This window comes from Dermacentor albipictus, chromosome 3 (assembly GCF_038994185.2).
Source record: "Dermacentor albipictus isolate Rhodes 1998 colony chromosome 3, USDA_Dalb.pri_finalv2, whole genome shotgun sequence".
Classification (NCBI taxonomy): Eukaryota; Metazoa; Arthropoda; class Arachnida; order Ixodida; family Ixodidae; genus Dermacentor; species Dermacentor albipictus.
In genome coordinates this window covers 115,006,516-115,025,850 of record NC_091823.1, presented here as the reverse complement: position 1 = coordinate 115,025,850, position 19,335 = coordinate 115,006,516, and the positions used below count along the sequence as shown (strand labels likewise).

Below are 19,335 nucleotides of genomic sequence, written 5' to 3'. Positions count from 1 at the left end.
AATTCTTTAAAGCTTTTTTCTTTACTTTTCTTGGCTTCAGTATCCATTGGTCACATGGCATCAGGTTTGGCCAAGTAGTATTATGGAAGGCGTACGTGTGTCTTCCAGTCTGCCTCGTAGCCAATTAAGTTACTGAAAATTCTGCCAGCTAAGTCAGCTACATTTCGGATATTACTGCAGAGTGCCTGCATGATCTTTTTGACATCGTACAAAACACACGCTAGACTGGATGCCCGCCCCAGACGTCTTTATTGAGCAATCGGTTGCAATCCTCAGACAAGCTCCACAGGCACGTTCCACAAGAAAAAAAAAAAGCATTTCAGAATCACATCGCTCCACACATTACAATTAGAATGTTGTTTTTTTATCATTTCCCCATTTCTGACTAGTTAAAAAAAAAGTAGAGGAGAGAGAGGCGAGTGTAAAAGTGCAAAATGTCGGAGGAGGACAGAAGTCTGATCAACCTGGCCGTCAGTTGACGAGGTCAGCTTTGCGCGCGCATAAATAGGGGGGGAAAAAACTTGGGCCGCTGCAACTTTGCTCGTAATGCTGCGCGCTGTCTGGCCCAGACAGCAGACACTGTCGCGTACCGTGGCAGAAAAGGAAGAAAAGTTTTTGGAACTCTTGTTTTCGTCGTCAGCACTGATTAGGGGGTGCTTGCTCCTGATCTGCCACAGCGAAGAGGTGTTGGAAGACGTGTGACGCCTCCTCTGGAGCAGTCTTACGCCTTCTCGATGACGCTTGTCGTCAAGGTCTTTCCATTCCAGATGGACTTGTACTGCTCTGGAACTGGTATCTCCATCTGCATTAAGTATAGCAATGATGTAAACATGCCAGTGCAGCCTCACAGTCAGATCCGATTAGGATACATTATAAAAAATATGGCTCAATGCACACTTGGTTGAGGGAGATTAGGTATTTCATGCTACAGAAACCTTATGAGATAAGTTCCATAGTGAATTAAAAGTATTTCTTGTCTGTCGCCGGACCTAACAAAGAAAAAATGACAAGTCATCCCCTTCTTTATGAATGACAAAACTTCGTTGCACATAATACAGTGCCAAGCACGCACAACTTATATGCAAGTACATACAGTAGAACAAATGATACGTCTTTTGTGGGACCATGGGGAAAGCACGAATGTTCTAGGAAAACCTAACATCTGATAATAGTTCTGGCACCACTATTGATGAGAGAAAAAAGCTACACTGGTACAAGGTCTTATTTGAAGTTGATAACTAGAGACCAGCTCAATAAAGCTCATTATCACTGCCTGGCAGATTTTCTTTTTTCTGGAGCAGTCATAGCCGTGTGTCACACTAAATAAGGCGTGTATAATTTCCGTCCTGCACTTGAGCAGCCTCTTTTTGAGCACTTGCAGCCCTTGTTTCAGTTCTTGTGCAGCCTTGCATGCGAAAGTATTAAGATCACGAGACAGCATCGGTGGAAATGGGTGTGGGGCGACCCCTCGAGCCTTAACGCGCCTCCTCTTCACTTTTGACTTCACGAGCCCAGTTAAGATAGTGAACGGAAATGATCTGAACATGATCGCAATCCGTCTGAAGCTCCAAACAAAGAGGGCCATTCTCAGAGGCAAGATAGCATCGCCAGTGGATGATGCCGCATCAGTGTCGCGCCAGTCACTTTTGGAAGTAAGAACCGGGAAAAGAAACAGCCAACAAGAAGCCAATACACCCGATCGTATGAAAACTTAATAGGACTCGTGCTTTAGAGCATAATAAGAGCTAGGAAAATGCAACAAACAAGGATGCGTCATCGAGGTTCTACTGTACGAGAAATAGCACGAAATTGCAAGCAATGCAAGATTGTGCTGCAGCTCTGCTAGCTATAGTAGTGATTTTTTTGCCGTTACAGTTGTTAGGGGTACTTCAAGCAATTTTCACAGCACCTGTACACACATATAGCACACATCTTCATGCTTCTTCTACAGACACCTGATAAAACCACACAGTAAAAATCTACACGGCGCTGTAACTATCTTTGGAGGATGGATTTGTCATCCAGCAAGTTGTGATGGATTCTAAAATATACTGGGATAAAATTCTCCATGCCCGACACCTTTAGAATTTTCTGGCAATGCACTTTTTTTTTTTCAGGTTCAGAATCTGTCACTTTTCTTTGGAAAGTCTAATGACTGAAAGCCAACCAAAACCCTTGTGATTTTTTTAGTTTAACCAGAGCTGCAAATTATTAGAGCTTAAATCATCATGGGAATTTTCAGTATGTTCAAGCAAGAGGCAGCTGCAGCGCACTTCTGTGCCAACATGCAAGTGATACTACTCTGGCCATCCGCTGCAGCCAGGCATGCCACAAACTTAAGGCAGAAACTCACGTAGTCTCCACTGGGTGTGGGCACAGACACATTCACTTCCGATGACTTGGAGGTCACCACCTCGACGTCCAGAGACTTGTCCGACAGGTAGATGTGCGCGCCGTCCGTCTTGTCCACCGCGATGGTGGGCACCCGGCCCATCGACTGCGCCTTAACGCTCTGGCAGTTGATGAACTCCACCACCGACACAATGTCCTCAAACACCACAGCAGTCTTCTTGCACGAGTCTGAAATCCAATTAAAAAAAAGAAAACACTGAGGATCCATACCCCTAAGTGGTGAATTTGTGTTGAGCCAATGTGTTTGAACATTATGCATATTATTAAACCATGTAATGCTGTATTTGTGCAATGCCATAGCAGCACTTTGTGCAACACGTTTTCCAGGAGTACTGTAAGCATATTGATTATCAGATTAAATTGCGGGCGCGTCCCGAAACTGCAGTGGGTTATGAGGGAAGTTGTAGTGGAGGGCTTCGAAATCATTTGCCCACATGTGTTTCTTTACTGTGCACCCCAAAGCACAGTACGTGAGAGCTTTCGCATTCAGCCCTCTCCGAAATTCAGCCACGATGGGCGGGAATTGAACCTGCAACCTTGTGGATCCAGCCACTGAGTACACCGCAGCTGATACATTCTTTATATTATTCACGTTCTGTAGAAATGTGTGTGCTATTTAGGGGGTTCACTTTGCGACACACAGCATTCCTTTATGGTTGACAAATTCACACGCTCTGCAAAGTGAATGCCATTTTAAATGCCTCTGCAGAGGTTCAGTAAAAACACAGTAAGACTGGTTCTTCAGCACTGCTGGAGTCGAGCCAGAGAGCAGATGCACTAAAAGCCACGTGCTCAAAATTTCAGTTGAACATGCTTAGGTGCACCCCTCGCTCACCTAAATCTCCAGGTACAGTGTAAAGTGAGCAAGATGTCAATAAAATAGATTATTGTGAAAAAGAAGAGGAGAAAGCACACACAGAAGTTACAATATTGCACTGTCATTGAATGAACGAACGCAAGAGCCATTTACAAATTTCTGCCTTGGGATTTCGGGAAACCAACGTGAACCAACGGGGAACCAACGTCGAGGTACTGGCACAATGCTAACGTATGCTGCCCACCTCAAACCTTCATAGTTCACATGGTGTCTTCATGGTCTGCTTTCTTTTCTTTCATTTTTACAGCACAACTTTGATACAGGACATGCGCTGACTACCAACTGAATTTGTTACACGTAAACAGTAGCTTATATATACCGCAAGGTCACTCCTTGCCACCCATGCCTGCGCACACACAGCCTCCAACCATCTGACGGCAAGAGCTTTAAAAAGATGGTACAGAATTTATGAAGCGCCACATCAACCATTATATTTAACCGATATTACAAAACACAGCCCAATTTAAGTATGAAACACCACTCTTCCAACACCTGCTACAAGCTTAGTGATCCTCCAAAACTTCAAAAGAGTCAAAGGAAGCAAAGCGTCGCCAACTTTCTTGCCTTCTGACCATTTTGGTACACCAACACCTATAATGCAGCAGCAATGTTGTGCTTCTAAATCACTGCTACATTGGATGGTGACACAATAACCATAACTGAAAAAGAAAAGTTCTTGCAAGAGAGACTGTTCAGACACTGCTCTAACAGTGTAGAAAGTAAGAGCTGTGTGAATGTGCTTACAAACTCGGATACTGCAAATTAATACAGCTGACTTCCATTAATTCAAGCTTGGCAGGATCAACAGAATTGATTTAATTATCTGGCAGGCAGAATTAAAAGAAGCAAAAAGAATTTCAGAACAAATCGCTGCTCATTCAGCGGTGTGTTTACCAGATTAACCCAGCACTGATTCAAATGTGCAACCAATTTTTACAGGTTAATAGTACAAAACAATGTGCACTCAAATTATAACACCCAATTCAAAACAAAACAAGGAAACATAGCATGCCTCCAATTCTGGAAGTCACAAATCGGATAATACCTGTAAAGTTTGCCTCACCAAATGTAAATCTATTTATAATGCCTATCGTTATCAACACCAAACAGCTTTTTATTGCTCCATATAAACCACAACATGTCCTTTGTACAGTTCACTGAGTTTTATATTCTGCATTTCCTGAACGACTTCACAACCTATGTGAATGGGATAGTGGCCTATGCCTAGACTAACCACATTTCCGGTTCCTACTGTGACGAACGCAAGTCTCTGGACAGCTTAGCCACTTAGCTTTCGTAATCAAAGACAAAGTGGCTAAGCTAAGCTGTGTAATTGGCTAAGCTAAGTGGCTAAGCTGTCCAGAGACTTGCGTACGTTACAGTAGTAACTGGAAATGTGGTTAGTCTAGGCATAGGCCACTATCCCATTCACATAGGTTGTGAAGTCGTTCGGGAAATGCAGAATATAAAACTCTGAACTGTACAAAGGACATGTTGTGGTTTATACGTAGCAATAAAAAGCTGTTTGTGATTGATAATGATAGGCATTATAAATAAATTTACGTGTGGTGAGGCAATCTTGTGATGACAATGGTGGCGACGCTACGTGACTGTAGGCTGTTGCTAATGCCACGAATGTGATTCTCGCTTCGTATTAGATTGCAATGTGCAGGCAATTTGCGGCACACATTAAGATCGGATAATTGTAGTAATCACTCATTGCGAGCTGCCGTTCTCACTTTGAACTTTGCTGAAGCTAGGCCTGAATCGGCATTTTCAGTGGGAGGTAGATTAACCGCATTCACAGTCTCCTCAAAGTTAGACCCTGTAGCCATTGGTGTTATGATGAGGGTAACCATTGAGGTCGTCACGGGGGTAAGGCATCAGCGTGCTGACCAGTCAAGTTTTAATTATATGACAAAGGCAAACTTCAGGATAAGAACAACAAGTGTTTTTCCCAACAGAAACGTATGGCTGAGGGCTGGAACTTTCGGTCGAGGTCAAATGAACTGCATACGCATACACCTCTGCAAACGTCAAATGTGGTCTCACCAATGACAATAGAGTTGACCTTGCCCTTGACCTGGATGACAGAGTTGACACACTTGTATATGCACACCGACTGGTTCATCAGGGTCTGGTCCAACACAATGTTCTGGTTGTTCACTTGGTACTCCTGCAAACAGCAGAAACAAGCAGATATGTGTCAGGCACTTAACAGAGGTGAAAAATACTCCCAATTAACAGGGATTAAAAATTTTTGAAAAGCAAGCAAACATCACAATGTTTCCGCAAGTGTGAACAATCTGCCCATCAATGTGGCAACATCAGCATTTAAATTAAGCCTGCAATTCTTTACTCACTTGTCCGATTGTTCTCTTGCTCTTTAACAACAGAAAAGGTGCCTGTTAAAGGTGCCTTTAACAACAGAAAAGACACAGCCTGTCTCCGACATCTTCACAAACCAAGAATTTTCACCTACCTTGATGTTTTCCTGCTCCAAACACAGGACAAGTTTAGTAAACAAGTAAACACAGAGACCATAGGTGGTACTATGTCACACCTTGCTTTAGGAACCGGAGAAACATAGGGCTTTTGGACAAGGAGAGTGGCATTGAAACTTCCCTCATAAACAGCTACTTTTATATCTATATTCTGCTGCTTCTTCCCAGAACTGTTTCTTGAAGTTAAAAATGGCCAGAAACAATCGGCCAAAAGAAACAGCATTCTTGATATCTAGGTTTGCCTTTGTCCACGTGCTATGAGCCTAACTGTTACACCAGCGCCATTGTCAGAGAAGCAATGTAAACACAATGCCATTTCACTGAACTGCATGAATGCACTAGATTCCTTCCTGTGCCCTGCTGTACATCCTTTCAACAAGCAACGATCCCACCACCCATAAAAACATTTTTGACAATGCATTTCATTTGGCTAATTGGCAAAATGCAGCATATAGATATTCGTGAACAAGTTAAACAGGTGGGACAAAGTGCTGACTGTCTTCATCTATTCGTCTAGCTACAGCCCTTGCATGCTTGAGCTTCACGTATGTCCAAATTGCACAAATTATGCAGGTTGTGCTTGCCGTGGGAATCAATGTTACGTGAAGCATTTTGCAGGCAGCAATAGCTATCCAGGACCGTTTGGGGTTTTGCAAAGTGCTGCCCGATGGACCAACGTGTCGATCAAAGGTGAGCAATTGTGTGCGCGATGCAAGTGTGTGTGTGTGTGTGTGCGTGTGCGCGATGCAAGTGTGTGTGCGTGTGCGCGATGCAAGTGTGTGTGCGTGTGCGCGCGCGCGTGTGCGTGTGCGCGATGCAAGTGTGTGTGCGTGTGCGCGCGCGCGTGTGCGTGTGCGCGCGCGCGTGTGTGTGTGTGTGTGCGCGCGCGCGCGCGTGTGTGTGTGTGTGTGTGTGTGTGTGTGTGTGTGTGTGTGTGTGTGTGTGTGTGTGTGTGTGTGTGTGTGTGCGCGCGCGCGTGTGTGCGCGTGTGTGTGTGTGCGCGCGTGCGCGCGCGTGTGTGCGCGCGCGTGTGTGCGCGCGCGCGTGCGTGCGTGTGTGCGCGCGCGCGTGCGTGCGTGTGTGTGTGTGTGTGTGTGTGTGTGTGTGTGTGTGTGTGTGTGTGTGTGTGTGTGTGTGTGAAGACAGCAGCAAGACAACAGTGATTGTGTGACAACTCATTTTTCTTGCACTTCGGTGAAGGAACATTACAACCTGTTCTATTACAACTTGGTCCATGCCTAAAGGTAGTAGAACGTCCCAGTGTCTATGTAGCGCCAGCTGCCAAGACAAAAAGACTGGGGAATATACAGGCCAATCCTGAAGGCAGTGCAGTCAAACACAGCTTCTCAAAGCACTGGCTGCCACTATGCAAGAATGGGAATAACTCGCATGCTCTCGTGTTGATAAGCAATTTTTCACTATGAGATGTGACGCACACAAGAGACAGTGGCAAGAATGACTTTACTTATGTGGCCTGATTAACATGGCCTCGTGCGCACATGCTCCTGCGCATTATGCGACGTGATGCAGGTGCCACTCATTTCAAAGAGTTAAGCGACGCTGGCACAAGAGAAGAATGCGTGCAATTGTGGCCTAATGGTTAGAGCTGTCAGGCTGTTGCATGGGGAGTTTTGCTGGGAATTGAAAAATTTCCCTCCAGGGCACTTTTAAGTGAAACAGCGTTAGTACTCACCACACACCACTTCTTTCCTTCCAGCTCCAGCTTGGGAGGCTTAGTGATCTCCTGGGAAGGCTTAGAGCCAAATCGCGAGGGTGGTTGTCCCGGCGCAGACTTGGGGGCCACGGGTGCCTGTGACCGCAACGCGGGGTTCTTGTGAGTCATCTGATCGCTGCTCACTTTCTTCAAACCTGCAATAACCACAACATGCACGTGATGCACTTCATGCTACAGCAAGACAAGACAGTGCAGCAAGAGTTCCATGAGAACATTCACTGAAGAAACAGCCCTTACAACATTAGCTTAGCCCAGCTAGGCTTCAAGCTTCTAGGGGACTAAGCTGTGCAAGGGTATTCATTTCCGGTATGCACACATACGTAAGCACTGAGGAACGCAACAGTGAAGTGCGCTTGCCTATGTTCTCAACAATGGACCCTGCTAGCCTCTCGCAGCATTTAGAAAGTCATCCACTTACACGTAATGGCAACATTCGCAATCAGAAAACAGTAGTCCCAGCCTGGAACACAGTGTTCACGTGCTATGTACAAAGCAAATATAATTATTGAATATAATGAAGTAAATATGGAAATTTCGTTGCTGATATCAGCATGTAATGGATATGCTATTGTGAAGCAGAAACAGGCACCAATGTTCACAAACGCAGGTGGCACAAACAATGCAGAAGATTCAGGTGAACAACAAACATGGCACCATAAGCCATTAGCAGTGACCACACAACTTCATCCTCTATCTCTTGCTAGCCCCTGGCCTTATAATGAATATTGGATATAACAAAGGTACCTGTGTGTCTGATTTGACTGTTACAACAAGGTCTCACTGCATATGGTTGAGCACAGCCACGTCTAAACGTACTGTGATGAACAAAAAAGTGTGCAGTGTGTCGTATAGTAGTATGGTGGCAAACGATATACAAAAGGTGTGGACACACAAGCATGAACAGAAGCAGGAGATGCAAATCACATGTGAAGGTGAGGTGAAGTACAATGCAGTCTATCTGTAATGCTGTCAAATCCTATCACTTTAACTATGTGTTTGAACATCTGTACAGATCTACCCTTCCGATACACAACGCAGTAGGCAAAGCCCATCATCCCCTCCACTCGTAGCACTACACCTGGAAATGCAACTGAGCGTTAATGCTTTTTCTGCGCAGTGATCACAAGGGGAAAAAAAGGAATCATAGTGCAGAGTACAACTGACCTCCTCTCCCAACGAAAAGACTGCTGTGCCATGTTAGCATCTTGCATAGTTAGTGCCACGAGCACTGTTTTAGGAAAGGCATTACAATGCGGAACAGGAAGCTTTAAGGGGAACTGCAACAAAATTTTGGACCGTGTAAAAAGCCTAGTTTAAGATAACATAGATATTGGGGAGCCTCCATGCAAAATGTGATGTTTGAAATATGACTGGTAGCATGACGAAAAGCTAACAAGAATAGCCGTTTTTGATACTGAAAAAAAGCACGGCCACTACACCCGCGAGAAGTGATGCACAATTTAGTGCGAGGTTCTGACATTCGAGAAATCTTGAAGGCCAGAAAAGTTGATTGTTGGGCTAGTTGGTTTTCCATAATTCTAGCTGCAGCGCTTGTTTTTGTCCACTTTTCTTGTCTCTGTGGTTTTTATCGTGCTAAGTTACTACTTCAACTTGAAGGCCACGCTGATGCATAGCATAGACTGGTCAGGTGGTATATATACTGCTTTATAACATTTATAACATTTATAACAAATTTAGCCAAAGTGAAATTTTGTTGCAGTTGGTCTTCAATGGGCTTCTCTCCATCAGTGTTGCTGATGGATGCTCCTTCCTTGTGTGTCAGAATGCCCTAAGCTGCACAATAAATTCTATGCAAGCTTCAAACTTGAGACTTGAGTTCCTCTTGTGAAACAACAAAGCAGCACAGCCAGAGCAATCTCCATAGAAAACTGCATTTTGTAATTATGCGGCTGGGAAGAAATAGTTGGAACATACATGCTGAGGCCTAGAATTCATTTCTGCGGAGCTTGCAACTTGTGCTCAAAGAAGACAAACCATCACTTCAATTATACTAAATAGCAACAGTCTATCGTCATTCGCAGCTGAAGGAGCCATCACCAAGTTAGTGTTGTACAAGTGGTATTGTTACAATTGCCATGCACTGTGCATGCTTTCAAAAGAATTGGTGAGAAGCAAGGAAAAGGTATCGCTGTGCATGAAGGGTAAATGGTGTGGCGTACTTGTTGGTGTTCTTTTACATGCTACAGGACCACTTTGAGGTGATTTTTTGTTGTTGTTGTTGTTCACTCTGAATGCAAACGATGCTGGGGAATGTGTTGCTTAGAAACCAAACTTGCAACCCCAGCTGCCAGACAACCTGCACAATGCAAGATCAGGTCAGCCGGTATTACATTCTCACTTCTCGGAACACTTAAGGCGTGGGACACAAAAAAAAAAGCCTGAGACACAAGTGTTGCCTTTGTAGTAGTAGTAGTAGCAGCAGCAGCAGCAGCAGCAGCCTGGTAATAAAGCTGTGAAAGTTTTCTCATGTGCTCCCATGGCTGCCTCAATGTGACACATTCGCAGGCACAGCTGTCAAATAATTCCAGCAGGCACAGCATCCAGCTGACCTCTACTAATGTCTTCTCCCTTGTTGAGGTCCCTGAAGAGAGCAGCTCGGGGGTCTTCAGCGGGGATCTGGTTGTTCATGAAATCAGCCGGTGGAGGTGGCGGCGGAGGCGGGGGACCTCCTGCACCAGGAGCTGGTGCTCCACCGGTACCGGCCATTGCCATGGCATCGCCACCCTGCAGTGCACATTCCAGGGAAAAGTCATACTTTTTCGTTTGTAATGTACGCATTGCCTACACCTTCAAGCAACAAACTGTATTTAGACACTTTGAAAGTTTGTGTAATGCATCTGTTATTTTAAGAATAGTGTTTGCCTGAGCTCATTGGATGCACGTAGAAAGGAAGTTTCCAGCAGACGACACACCGCTACTGTGTCGTCATCCCTTCTGTCTTTTTCGGTGCTTTCTGCTGGAAACGTTTCTTGCCATCTGTTATCTGATTATGCAGTGAAGGGATTAGTTTCCAGCCAAGAGAGTACACAGCATGGACTCGAGCTCGAACCTTACTGCAGAAGCTCAGTTTCAAGAAGTACAACCTAACAACAGCGAAGTTTATGCCATAGGACAGGTTACGGCTTCCATCATTCTCCTTTCTTTCTTGTTATATGTGCCATATGGAATAAGATAGTGCCTCTGCCTCGCTACCCAGTGTCAGTGATGGGCCAACTAGTGTTTCCTGAACCTCTGCATTTATTATACTGAGATTTGTTCACTGAAGATATTGTCCACCCTAAAACACATAATGTGGAGCACTGCAGAAACAGCTTTACTATGCCAAGTTATTTCCCGATGTCCTTTGAAGGGGACTGCAACAAAATTATGGATCACGTAATAATAGTAATATTTGGGGTTTTACGTGCCACAACCACTTTCTGATTATGAGGCACGCCGTAGTGGAGGACTCCGGAAATTTTGACCACCTGGGGTTCTTTAACGTGCACCTAAATCTAAGCACACGGGTGTTTTCGCATTTCGCCCCCATCGAAATGCGGCCGCCGTGGCCGGGATTCGATCCCGCGACCTCGTGCTCAGCAGCCCAACACCATAGCCACTGAGCAACCACGGCGGGTGTGGATCACGTAAAAAGCTTAGTTTCAGATACTGTAAATATAGACCAGCCTCCATGCGAAATTTCACATTTGAAACATGACTGGATGCATAATGAAAAACTCTTAAAGAAACTCGTACTGAAATTGAAAAAAAAAATGTCACTGTTGCCACCCGAAGAAAGTGATGCACGACTTAGAAAGTTGAGAACCAGCACAGGTCCCTGGTATGGCCTCCGAGATTAATTAAGTGGCACCCAAGGCTGCCCGCAAACGATGAAAAATCTTGGAGGCAACGTACTGGGATTTAAGTCATATCCGCTAACCACCATAGGCACACACATCACTTGCATTAGTTCTATTTAAAGGCTGCTAATAAAATAATTCGACAAATACCAGCCTTTCAGCTTTGCAAAGATTGCTTCAGTGGCATTCGCTACTCATTTATAACCAAATTAGCCAAAGTGCAATTTCGCTGCAGTTGGCCTTTAACTGTACTGCACAGCTAAGGAGAGAGACAAAGGGATTCGGCGACCATTACCTTGGGATTCCACACAAGTCCAGTCAGGTGATGCTCCTTCACAAAGGCCTGGAGTTCCGTCAGCACAGTGAGCCACGAGCGAGCCCAATCCACGTGAGTCTTGTCCCTGCAAATGAGGAAGCAACCCGTCACTAGTGGCTTTATGCAATTGCCAATCAAGGATTACTTCAAGGTGGCACCTAGGTGAAGTCGCATGTTGAACATACAAGGCAGACAACAACAAGACAAAATTTTTTCAGCTTCAAAGCAGCTACCGGAAGAATTGTAGAGGCCAATTCGAAAGAAAGCCTAAACAGCCACACTAAGCAGTGACAACTGGGCTGACAGCAACGACAATGATGACAACAATAATGGTATGACAATGACAGCTTGAAGGCTTATTAATGCACTCCCAGCACTGAATCACGGTTGGAGCTCCCCGGATAGTACTACTCACAAGGGGACATGATAATGATGAACACAGGAGGACAATATCTCCCACACCCGTAATGAAATTTGGATGAAGAACCTTTAACAGTTTTGTTGCGACAAAATTTCATACAAATGCTGTGCAACAACAACTGTAATTCTAGAATAAATTTCTCAGATGTACCTAGAAACAGCATTCTGTTACATAGGTAAGCAGACCCAATTTGTCACATGCAAGTATGACAAAGAAAATCAGTTAAAAAGATAACTTGGAGTCATGTTGGGTCAAAATTTGCCTTCCGAATGTAACAGACAAAAGCATCACATAGTATAGCAAAGCTATCAATGAAGAATGCCACTGAGATAGGACCATGCCACCTACACTCATCACAAGCTATGTCTGAAAACAAAAGCCATGATGGCTGCTGGGGAAAGCTACAGAAAAGTGCTTTGCAGTGCAGTGTTCATTGGCAGATGGTCTAGCGAAATGAGAGAAGAACAAAGTGCTAAACGTAATCATATCATGCAAGTCAATAAAGACAAATATTCATAAATCTAGGCATTTTATTCAAATGAAAAAAAAGACTGCATGTTTTAATCATTAGAGTTCTCAACATGAATAGCTTCCACATCTATTCCTCTATGCACAGTGTCCTGAACATTCTGCAATAGATTAAAAACTCACTTTTCCTTATAGTCCACTAGAACCCTGTTGGTGTAGAACTGGCAAGCATCGCTCATTTCCTTGATGAACGGAGCCGGGGCAGGCGCCTGTTAGCAATGAAAGACAGGGGGACCTGATTGCACATTGTTCCCAAATGCATTTAGAATTGACACATCCTCACATTGTGCGGCTTGCAAAGACAAGAGCAACTTACGACTGTCACCCATCCAAGGGCTGGAATGGATTCGCTGATCGCCGACAAATGGTTGAAGAGCTTGCTGGTACGGTTCTTCTGCCTGAAATCCTGTAACACAGATTCGAGGCAAAGATAAACAAGTGCGAGGCCAGAGCAGCGAAGTGTGCTGCCACACAACTGACTATCACAACGCAGCGCGCTGTGATAAAGAAAGCGGAACAAAACCATCCCTCTCTTTTTGGCGCCTACATAAAGAATTTCAGCCTTTAGGTGGCCTTACCATAGTACTTCACTTTTCCGCGGCAGTATCAAGAGGACAATGAACAACACACTCCGCATATTTTCGTCTGTGTGTGAGAATGAGAAACTGAGAAGCCCCAAGGCACACATGCTCAAAAATCTACAGTTAAAAAAAATTAAATTGTGGGGTTTAATATCTTCGAAAGGGCAGAGTGGGTTACGATGGATACCGTAGCGAAGGGCTCCAGGGCTTTTTCGACCACCTGGGTTTCTTTAGCATACGCCTAAATCAAGTACACCGGCATTTTTGCATTTCAGAGTAACGTGGCCACCATAGTAGGGAGTCAAACCTGTGACCTTGTGCTCAGCAGCAGAAGGTCACAGAAGCACCCCAGCCAGTAAATTTCCAGTTCCGTATGCAAACAGTAAGTAACGCTATATGCAGTGCAACAACAGCCTTTGACAACCCTGTGTTATCTTATCTGCACTGTCATGCACTGTCACAAACATGGCCCTCTCCTTATCTTGACAGCAAAGACACCTGAGTAGTGTTTCTTTGTTTTTCTTTTTTTTGTTTCCCTAGAGTAGTTTTGACTCTGCCCTTTGGGTTAAGGCCAAACCTTTCTTTTCTTTTTTTTGAGCTGTCATGCTTGCATGCTAAGCAACAGGAGCTATAATTGGCCCCAAAGACGCCATACATTTCAAGCTGCAAGGATAAGAAAGGCAAGCGTTCACTGCTTTCCGGAGACAAAGGAAAAGAATTTGTGTTCTGTAAGATTTATGAAACTATAAAGTGTCCTAGCCAGCTTTCGTAGCCTTGCAGCACACTTTGACGGTATCACAAACCACCAGCACATTTCCTTCAGTCTTAGCTGGCTCAGAAGAGCCCGTGAAGTAGATAACTTGCTTCAGGACGCTAGAGAACACTTTAACATACATGCACACACACAAACAAAGGACAATCACTTTTTCACACACACACTTATGTGAAAAAGAGAGGGGGCATCCTTTCTTGGGGTGTTTGTGTGTGAGTGCGTCCCTGTATATGAGTGTGTTGTCCTACACTCTGAAGCAAGTTACTAAGATGGATTACCAACCAGCCAGCCTACAAGTTCTTCTAAGCTGTTCTGTGATGTTTTAGTTCTCTTAGGTTTGGCGATCACAAAAGAGAGGGTACCTGAATAGCCTGGATCTGCTCGGATGTTGGCTGCAGAAGTGTCATAAGGCCATGCTGGGTGCCGGAAAAAACAAAGCAAGAGAATGAATTGTAGCAGAACCTTAAGATGCGGAATGCGCATGAACTGCGCAACAGCTAAAGATTTCTTTTACCTTGTCGGGCTGTCGCGACTTGGCCGCGACACCAAGGAACTGTCGCTGCGTCAGGAGAACTTTCTCCACCATGCTTGCCTGTTGATTAGGTGGGGTAAAATTAACATACATCAGATGTACATAGATCTATAGCAAATACTGTCATATGTCGATGTACCTGCAGCTTTCCTGGTACTCATTAGAAATGCCTCACTTTTGGCTGCACTGAAGGCAACAGACTCGCAAGTACAAGACAAATGTGCATAGCCTGCACTTCACCCATTTATGAAATTGCAATAAAAAATGCAATATAGACATTGAAATAGTCAAACCTGTTCTAAAATGTTGTTTGACAGCTTCCAAGCAGCTAGTACTGCAATGTTGTCAATGATACAATAGATATACTATTGCTGATAACTTACTATGGCTTACATTACAGAAAAAATGCAACCAATTACAATCCCACTTGCCTTGCTCAAAACTAGCTTGTTTCATTTCTCAATTACACCCTCAGAAAGTACACGAGACAAGAAATGCATGAAGTACTCTAAGGACACATTAAAACACCAGCTGCAATGCTGGAGACTCTCCAAAAATATTTACCAGCCCCACTTTCAGTAATCTGCATTTCATAATGATGACAAATCAGAATGCTGTTCACGGAGTTCTAACTGTTCCCTGTGCAGCTTTTAAAAAAGTTTTTTTTAGTGGCAGCCCATTCGAGCTGACAGCCGTAGATACAAACACACGTAAAGCTTCTTCGCTCCTTAACCAAGATCTGCTCTGCCATGAAAGAAATATTCTCACCAGCAGCAATTTCTGAACCCAGGCTTTGATGGCAGGAGTAGCATTGCTGTCTACAAACAAAAACTAGTACTTCACTAAACTAAAACTAGTACAATAAAACTAGCCTTTTGTTAGTGAAGACAGTGGCTAAATTACCATCTATTCCTTGCTCAACAAAAGCAATAGATTGTGAAATGGAATGAATTACAAGTAATTAAGCCTCTATTGCGAGTTATTTAATACCACAAGGGCTTGTCCTGCGCTTACAACCACTACTCTTCATTCACACTTAACTTCACTCTTCCTAGCACTGCACACCCCATTGTGCTCTAGTATCGTATCCTAGCACTCCTAACCATAAGCGTGTGTAGCATGCACAAGATTCTTCCAGTTACAAAAGAATGCACAAACCAAAGTGCAAGAGTGCAAATTCAGTGGCCATGTCATGCTGAATACACTGGTACTCATCAGATCACCAAACCTAAGCACAATAAAATGAACGTTTGAGCAAACTTGTGATCCACTGTAGCCAGCTATCCTGCAGACTGACAGATGGACTGAAAGGCACACATACATGAACTTCTTCCATCAAATTATTTATCACGAACCAGTGTAAAAAGATTATTTCATCCCGAGCTTTGCCCTTTCAATCTTGAGTCTACTCCAACACTAGCTGGCCAGAAAAGCTAACCACGTTTGGCAGCAATTCCTGTGAGAGATATGGCCTGGACTAGCCAAGTGCCGATGCGTCTTCTGCGGCCGAGGACTCCAGAGGTCCACCCTGAGTGACAGTTACACTGCCCATACAAGAGGTTATTTTTACCCTTCTTAGTAACTACTCCTCATAATCCAGAAAAAAAGACTGATATGTGCAATAATATGCGCATTACATTATCCCTAACACCTTCGTTGGGATAATGTAAGAATTCTATTCCAGCATTTTTTTTTTTTCGCTTCATCAGTCAGCGGTCTACAGCAGAGCTTGCCCTATGTTATCAGCAGTATTGGCTGGTCACGAGTGGCAGACGACAAGAAAGAAATGGAACTGAGTGAATAGAATTCTTACGATATTCCTGCTACCTTGCAGAGAAAGTGTCCATGGGTTAGCACTTCCTCAACAACATTGCTGTGGCAACGCTACACACACAAATGCACATGCATGCGCAGGCACACATACACAAGCACACACACACACACACATATAATTTCTACCAATATCATTGGCAAGCAGCTGAGCGGGTGTGGATGCAGCCATGGGTACCCACGTGAGTCTGAACATCTCCCCCAATGGTGCGGCTGAGGGCCATGTAGGCCTGCACAGGCCCTTTGAGTAGCCCCTCAAAGCCCTGCACCGAGGCCGACACCAGCTCCACTGAGGTGCCACGCTGCAGAAGGCGCGCCGCGGGAGAGCCCCCGCCTCCTCCAAAGGCCTGACCCTCACAGCGCTCCAGCCGGAAGGCCACCTGCTCCAGGCGGTCCACCAGCGCAGCCAACTCCGGGACTGACATGGTCGTCACACTGCCTGCAGGGGTCAAAAGGTGTGCCTCGGTTGCACATTAAAGTTGGACAGGTTGGTTGCCCTTCATAGCAAGAGAATAATCGACGTGCACAAGGATAATGTAGCGGAGGACACACCAGCAGAGCCAAATCGCCATCAAAACTTTTACAAACAAACACAACTCGCACAACAAATCAATGTGCAGATAACTAATTGACAAGAATTTGGGTTTTTGTTAATTATAATTATCCCCTTCAGGGTATACAACACAACTGCAGGAAATAGCTACCCATTGCTCAAAGGTTCAAGGCAATGAATGGCTTTGGCAGATAAGAGTAAGTTTCAAGTACTGAAGCAAAATTTCTCAACAGAGTTCAATGAAGACTCTGGAAGGTAAATATATTGAGAATTGTCTGTCTGGCTCACTCTATTAAACATCTGCATTTTTCTGTATCTTTACCTACATTCTATGTTCACCAGAATTAATGCCACCTTCCCTGCCTTTTCCTGCCTTACCTCCACCTCAGGTATAGTACTGACCATTCACACACCCCAAACTTGGCACTGTCCTGTGGATAGTCATCATAATAAGTATTTTTGGGCCCTGTTTTTTACTTAATCACATGTAGGATTCTCCAGCCACTTGTAGCGGTGTCAACAGCAATACCACAAATTATAAAGGGCTGACAGTGATTGAAGCTGTTAGGGAGTTGCAACACAAGCAGTTTGTCAAATGACGAACGTTTAAAAAGAACTAACAAAACACTGATGACAACAGAATTCAATCCATAGCCACAGACATCTTGGCCGATGCCAATGGATTAACAAACCTTGACGCCAAAGTAACCCTTAAGTAAACAATATGACGAGACTGGAAGCTGTGCCTTGTCAAGCATAACAATGGTTATAACAAACAATCTGTTTGCAAAAAATAACTGATGGCATTTTCACCTGATCATATCGAAAAAATATTTCTAGGCAACAAAGAAGCAAGACAAAATTAGTGAAATTCTCAAGGTGCAAAGTGAGATTGTGTAACAGCAGAATGTGCTGTTAAGAGTTGGAGATGTGAATGAGCGAAACTGCCAAGGGCTTCGACAATGCCCCTAGCATGATGCTAGTGCATGTGCGACAATCTGGTGCAAGCAATGCGCAGACTGGCAGCATCCACCTGAGTACTCGCTGGAACTGATATTGCCCCGAACACTGCAATTCTTGCTGCACAAAAGATTGTGATACTGCAGCTTTAGACAAAAGTGATTTTTCTTTTTTTTCTGGCTTGGTACCCTTAGCACTTTCTTGTTCCTAATTAAATATTAGTTTTACATGCATTCCAAACTTTGTGGGCCTGTTCACTAGGTAAACTTGTAGGTGGCCCGTGGCAGCCCAATTTCATTTGGACGCATACTTCTCCGTGGAAGAGGGATGAAAAGCATGAAAGCTATCAGCGTTATTGGTTAAAGAAATGAAGCTCTAGCCATGGTGACCAGCGTTGTCCACGTTTTTCCAAATAGTGTTCAAGAACTTCGACCATACAAGAATATTTAGGGTACTGAGCACATTCTTGTTTATGACAGTGCTTCTGCGCAAAATGTTCTGCTTATTCCCAACTGCATTCCTTTTAATTTTCATGTAGTGAACTCCGCCTGATCAATCTAATGACAGAGTGTGAATTCTTAAAAGGTCATTCTTCTGCATTTTCTTCACGTACATTTAGGAAGCCTGGACACAGGGTTGCTTCAAACCTTCTGATAGTTCAACGATTTTTGAGAAGCCGGGAACCCCTGCCCTGATCAAGAAGCCAAAACTAAATGATCTGGGTGCCACACCCAACAACACTCATTTCCTGCTCCAAGGTATGCTCGTAGGAAAAAAAAAAGGAGAGAAAGAGACGCAATCTATACAAGTATTTTGGACCAAACTTGTAAGCAGTTTCATGTGGTGACAGATGAGGACAGCTGTTGCTAAGGCAACTAACGCACTACAGTTTTTTATCGAGTATCACAAAATATATTTCGAGCCGAATGTACATAGTCTGGGGTTGCCGGTTACGAGAACCCAAACGCACTACATAGCTCTGACAGCTATTGCAATCTGCGAAAACTGGCAAATTATTACAAGAACGAAGCAGTGAGATGTCCGGCTAATTAAAAAGCTTGATCAGATATGCCAGCATGAAAAAGTTGAAACGCAGTGAGTGCAACACAGCTGCAAGGTAAAACGCGCTTTGTGCCCGTACACAAACAGCTGTATCCGCCCCCACAACGTCGATGTCCGTGCCGAAAGAAGGGCGAGCTTCGAGTAAAAGCAAAACCCAAGGCCTGTCATCGCCACCTGCTGCTCGACTTGGCCCTCCACAATGCGCACAGGCTCCGTTCCAAGGGACAGAGCAAAACAATAAAATAAACTCGCACCCAGTAGTAAAATCTCGATGGCCTGCTCAGCCCCAAACAACGCGCAGTTGGGGGTGAAAAAAAGGAAAGTCAAAACGCGGGGGTGGGGTCTGTCTCTTCCAGACAGCGCCCAGCGCAGTAGCATCCAAGTTCAGGTGC

General features: G+C 44.4%; 1 protein-coding gene across 3 annotated transcripts in view; it reads right to left on the bottom strand.

Moving 5' to 3' along the window:
• Positions 1 to 230: 230 nt before the first annotated feature.
• The window catches only part of capt (adenylyl cyclase-associated protein 1), a 43,455-nt gene continuing 24,350 nt past the window's right edge, over positions 231 to 19,335 (bottom strand). For all 3 annotated transcript variants that reach the window (XM_065450354.1, XM_065450355.1, XM_065450353.1), the window contains exons 2-12: positions 16,551 to 16,807; positions 14,521 to 14,598; positions 14,369 to 14,422; positions 12,970 to 13,059; positions 12,777 to 12,862; positions 11,684 to 11,789; positions 10,099 to 10,273; positions 7,487 to 7,662; positions 5,342 to 5,465; positions 2,354 to 2,580; positions 231 to 802 (exon numbers count right to left, since the gene is read on the bottom strand). In XM_065450354.1, the coding sequence (XP_065306426.1) occupies positions 722 to 802; positions 2,354 to 2,580; positions 5,342 to 5,465; positions 7,487 to 7,662; positions 10,099 to 10,273; positions 11,684 to 11,789; positions 12,777 to 12,862; positions 12,970 to 13,059; positions 14,369 to 14,422; positions 14,521 to 14,598; positions 16,551 to 16,793 (1,440 nt within the window). In that variant the 5' untranslated portion in view covers positions 16,794 to 16,807 and the 3' untranslated portion in view covers positions 231 to 721. The remainder of the gene's footprint in view (positions 803 to 2,353; positions 2,581 to 5,341; positions 5,466 to 7,486; positions 7,663 to 10,098; positions 10,274 to 11,683; positions 11,790 to 12,776; positions 12,863 to 12,969; positions 13,060 to 14,368; positions 14,423 to 14,520; positions 14,599 to 16,550; positions 16,808 to 19,335) is intronic.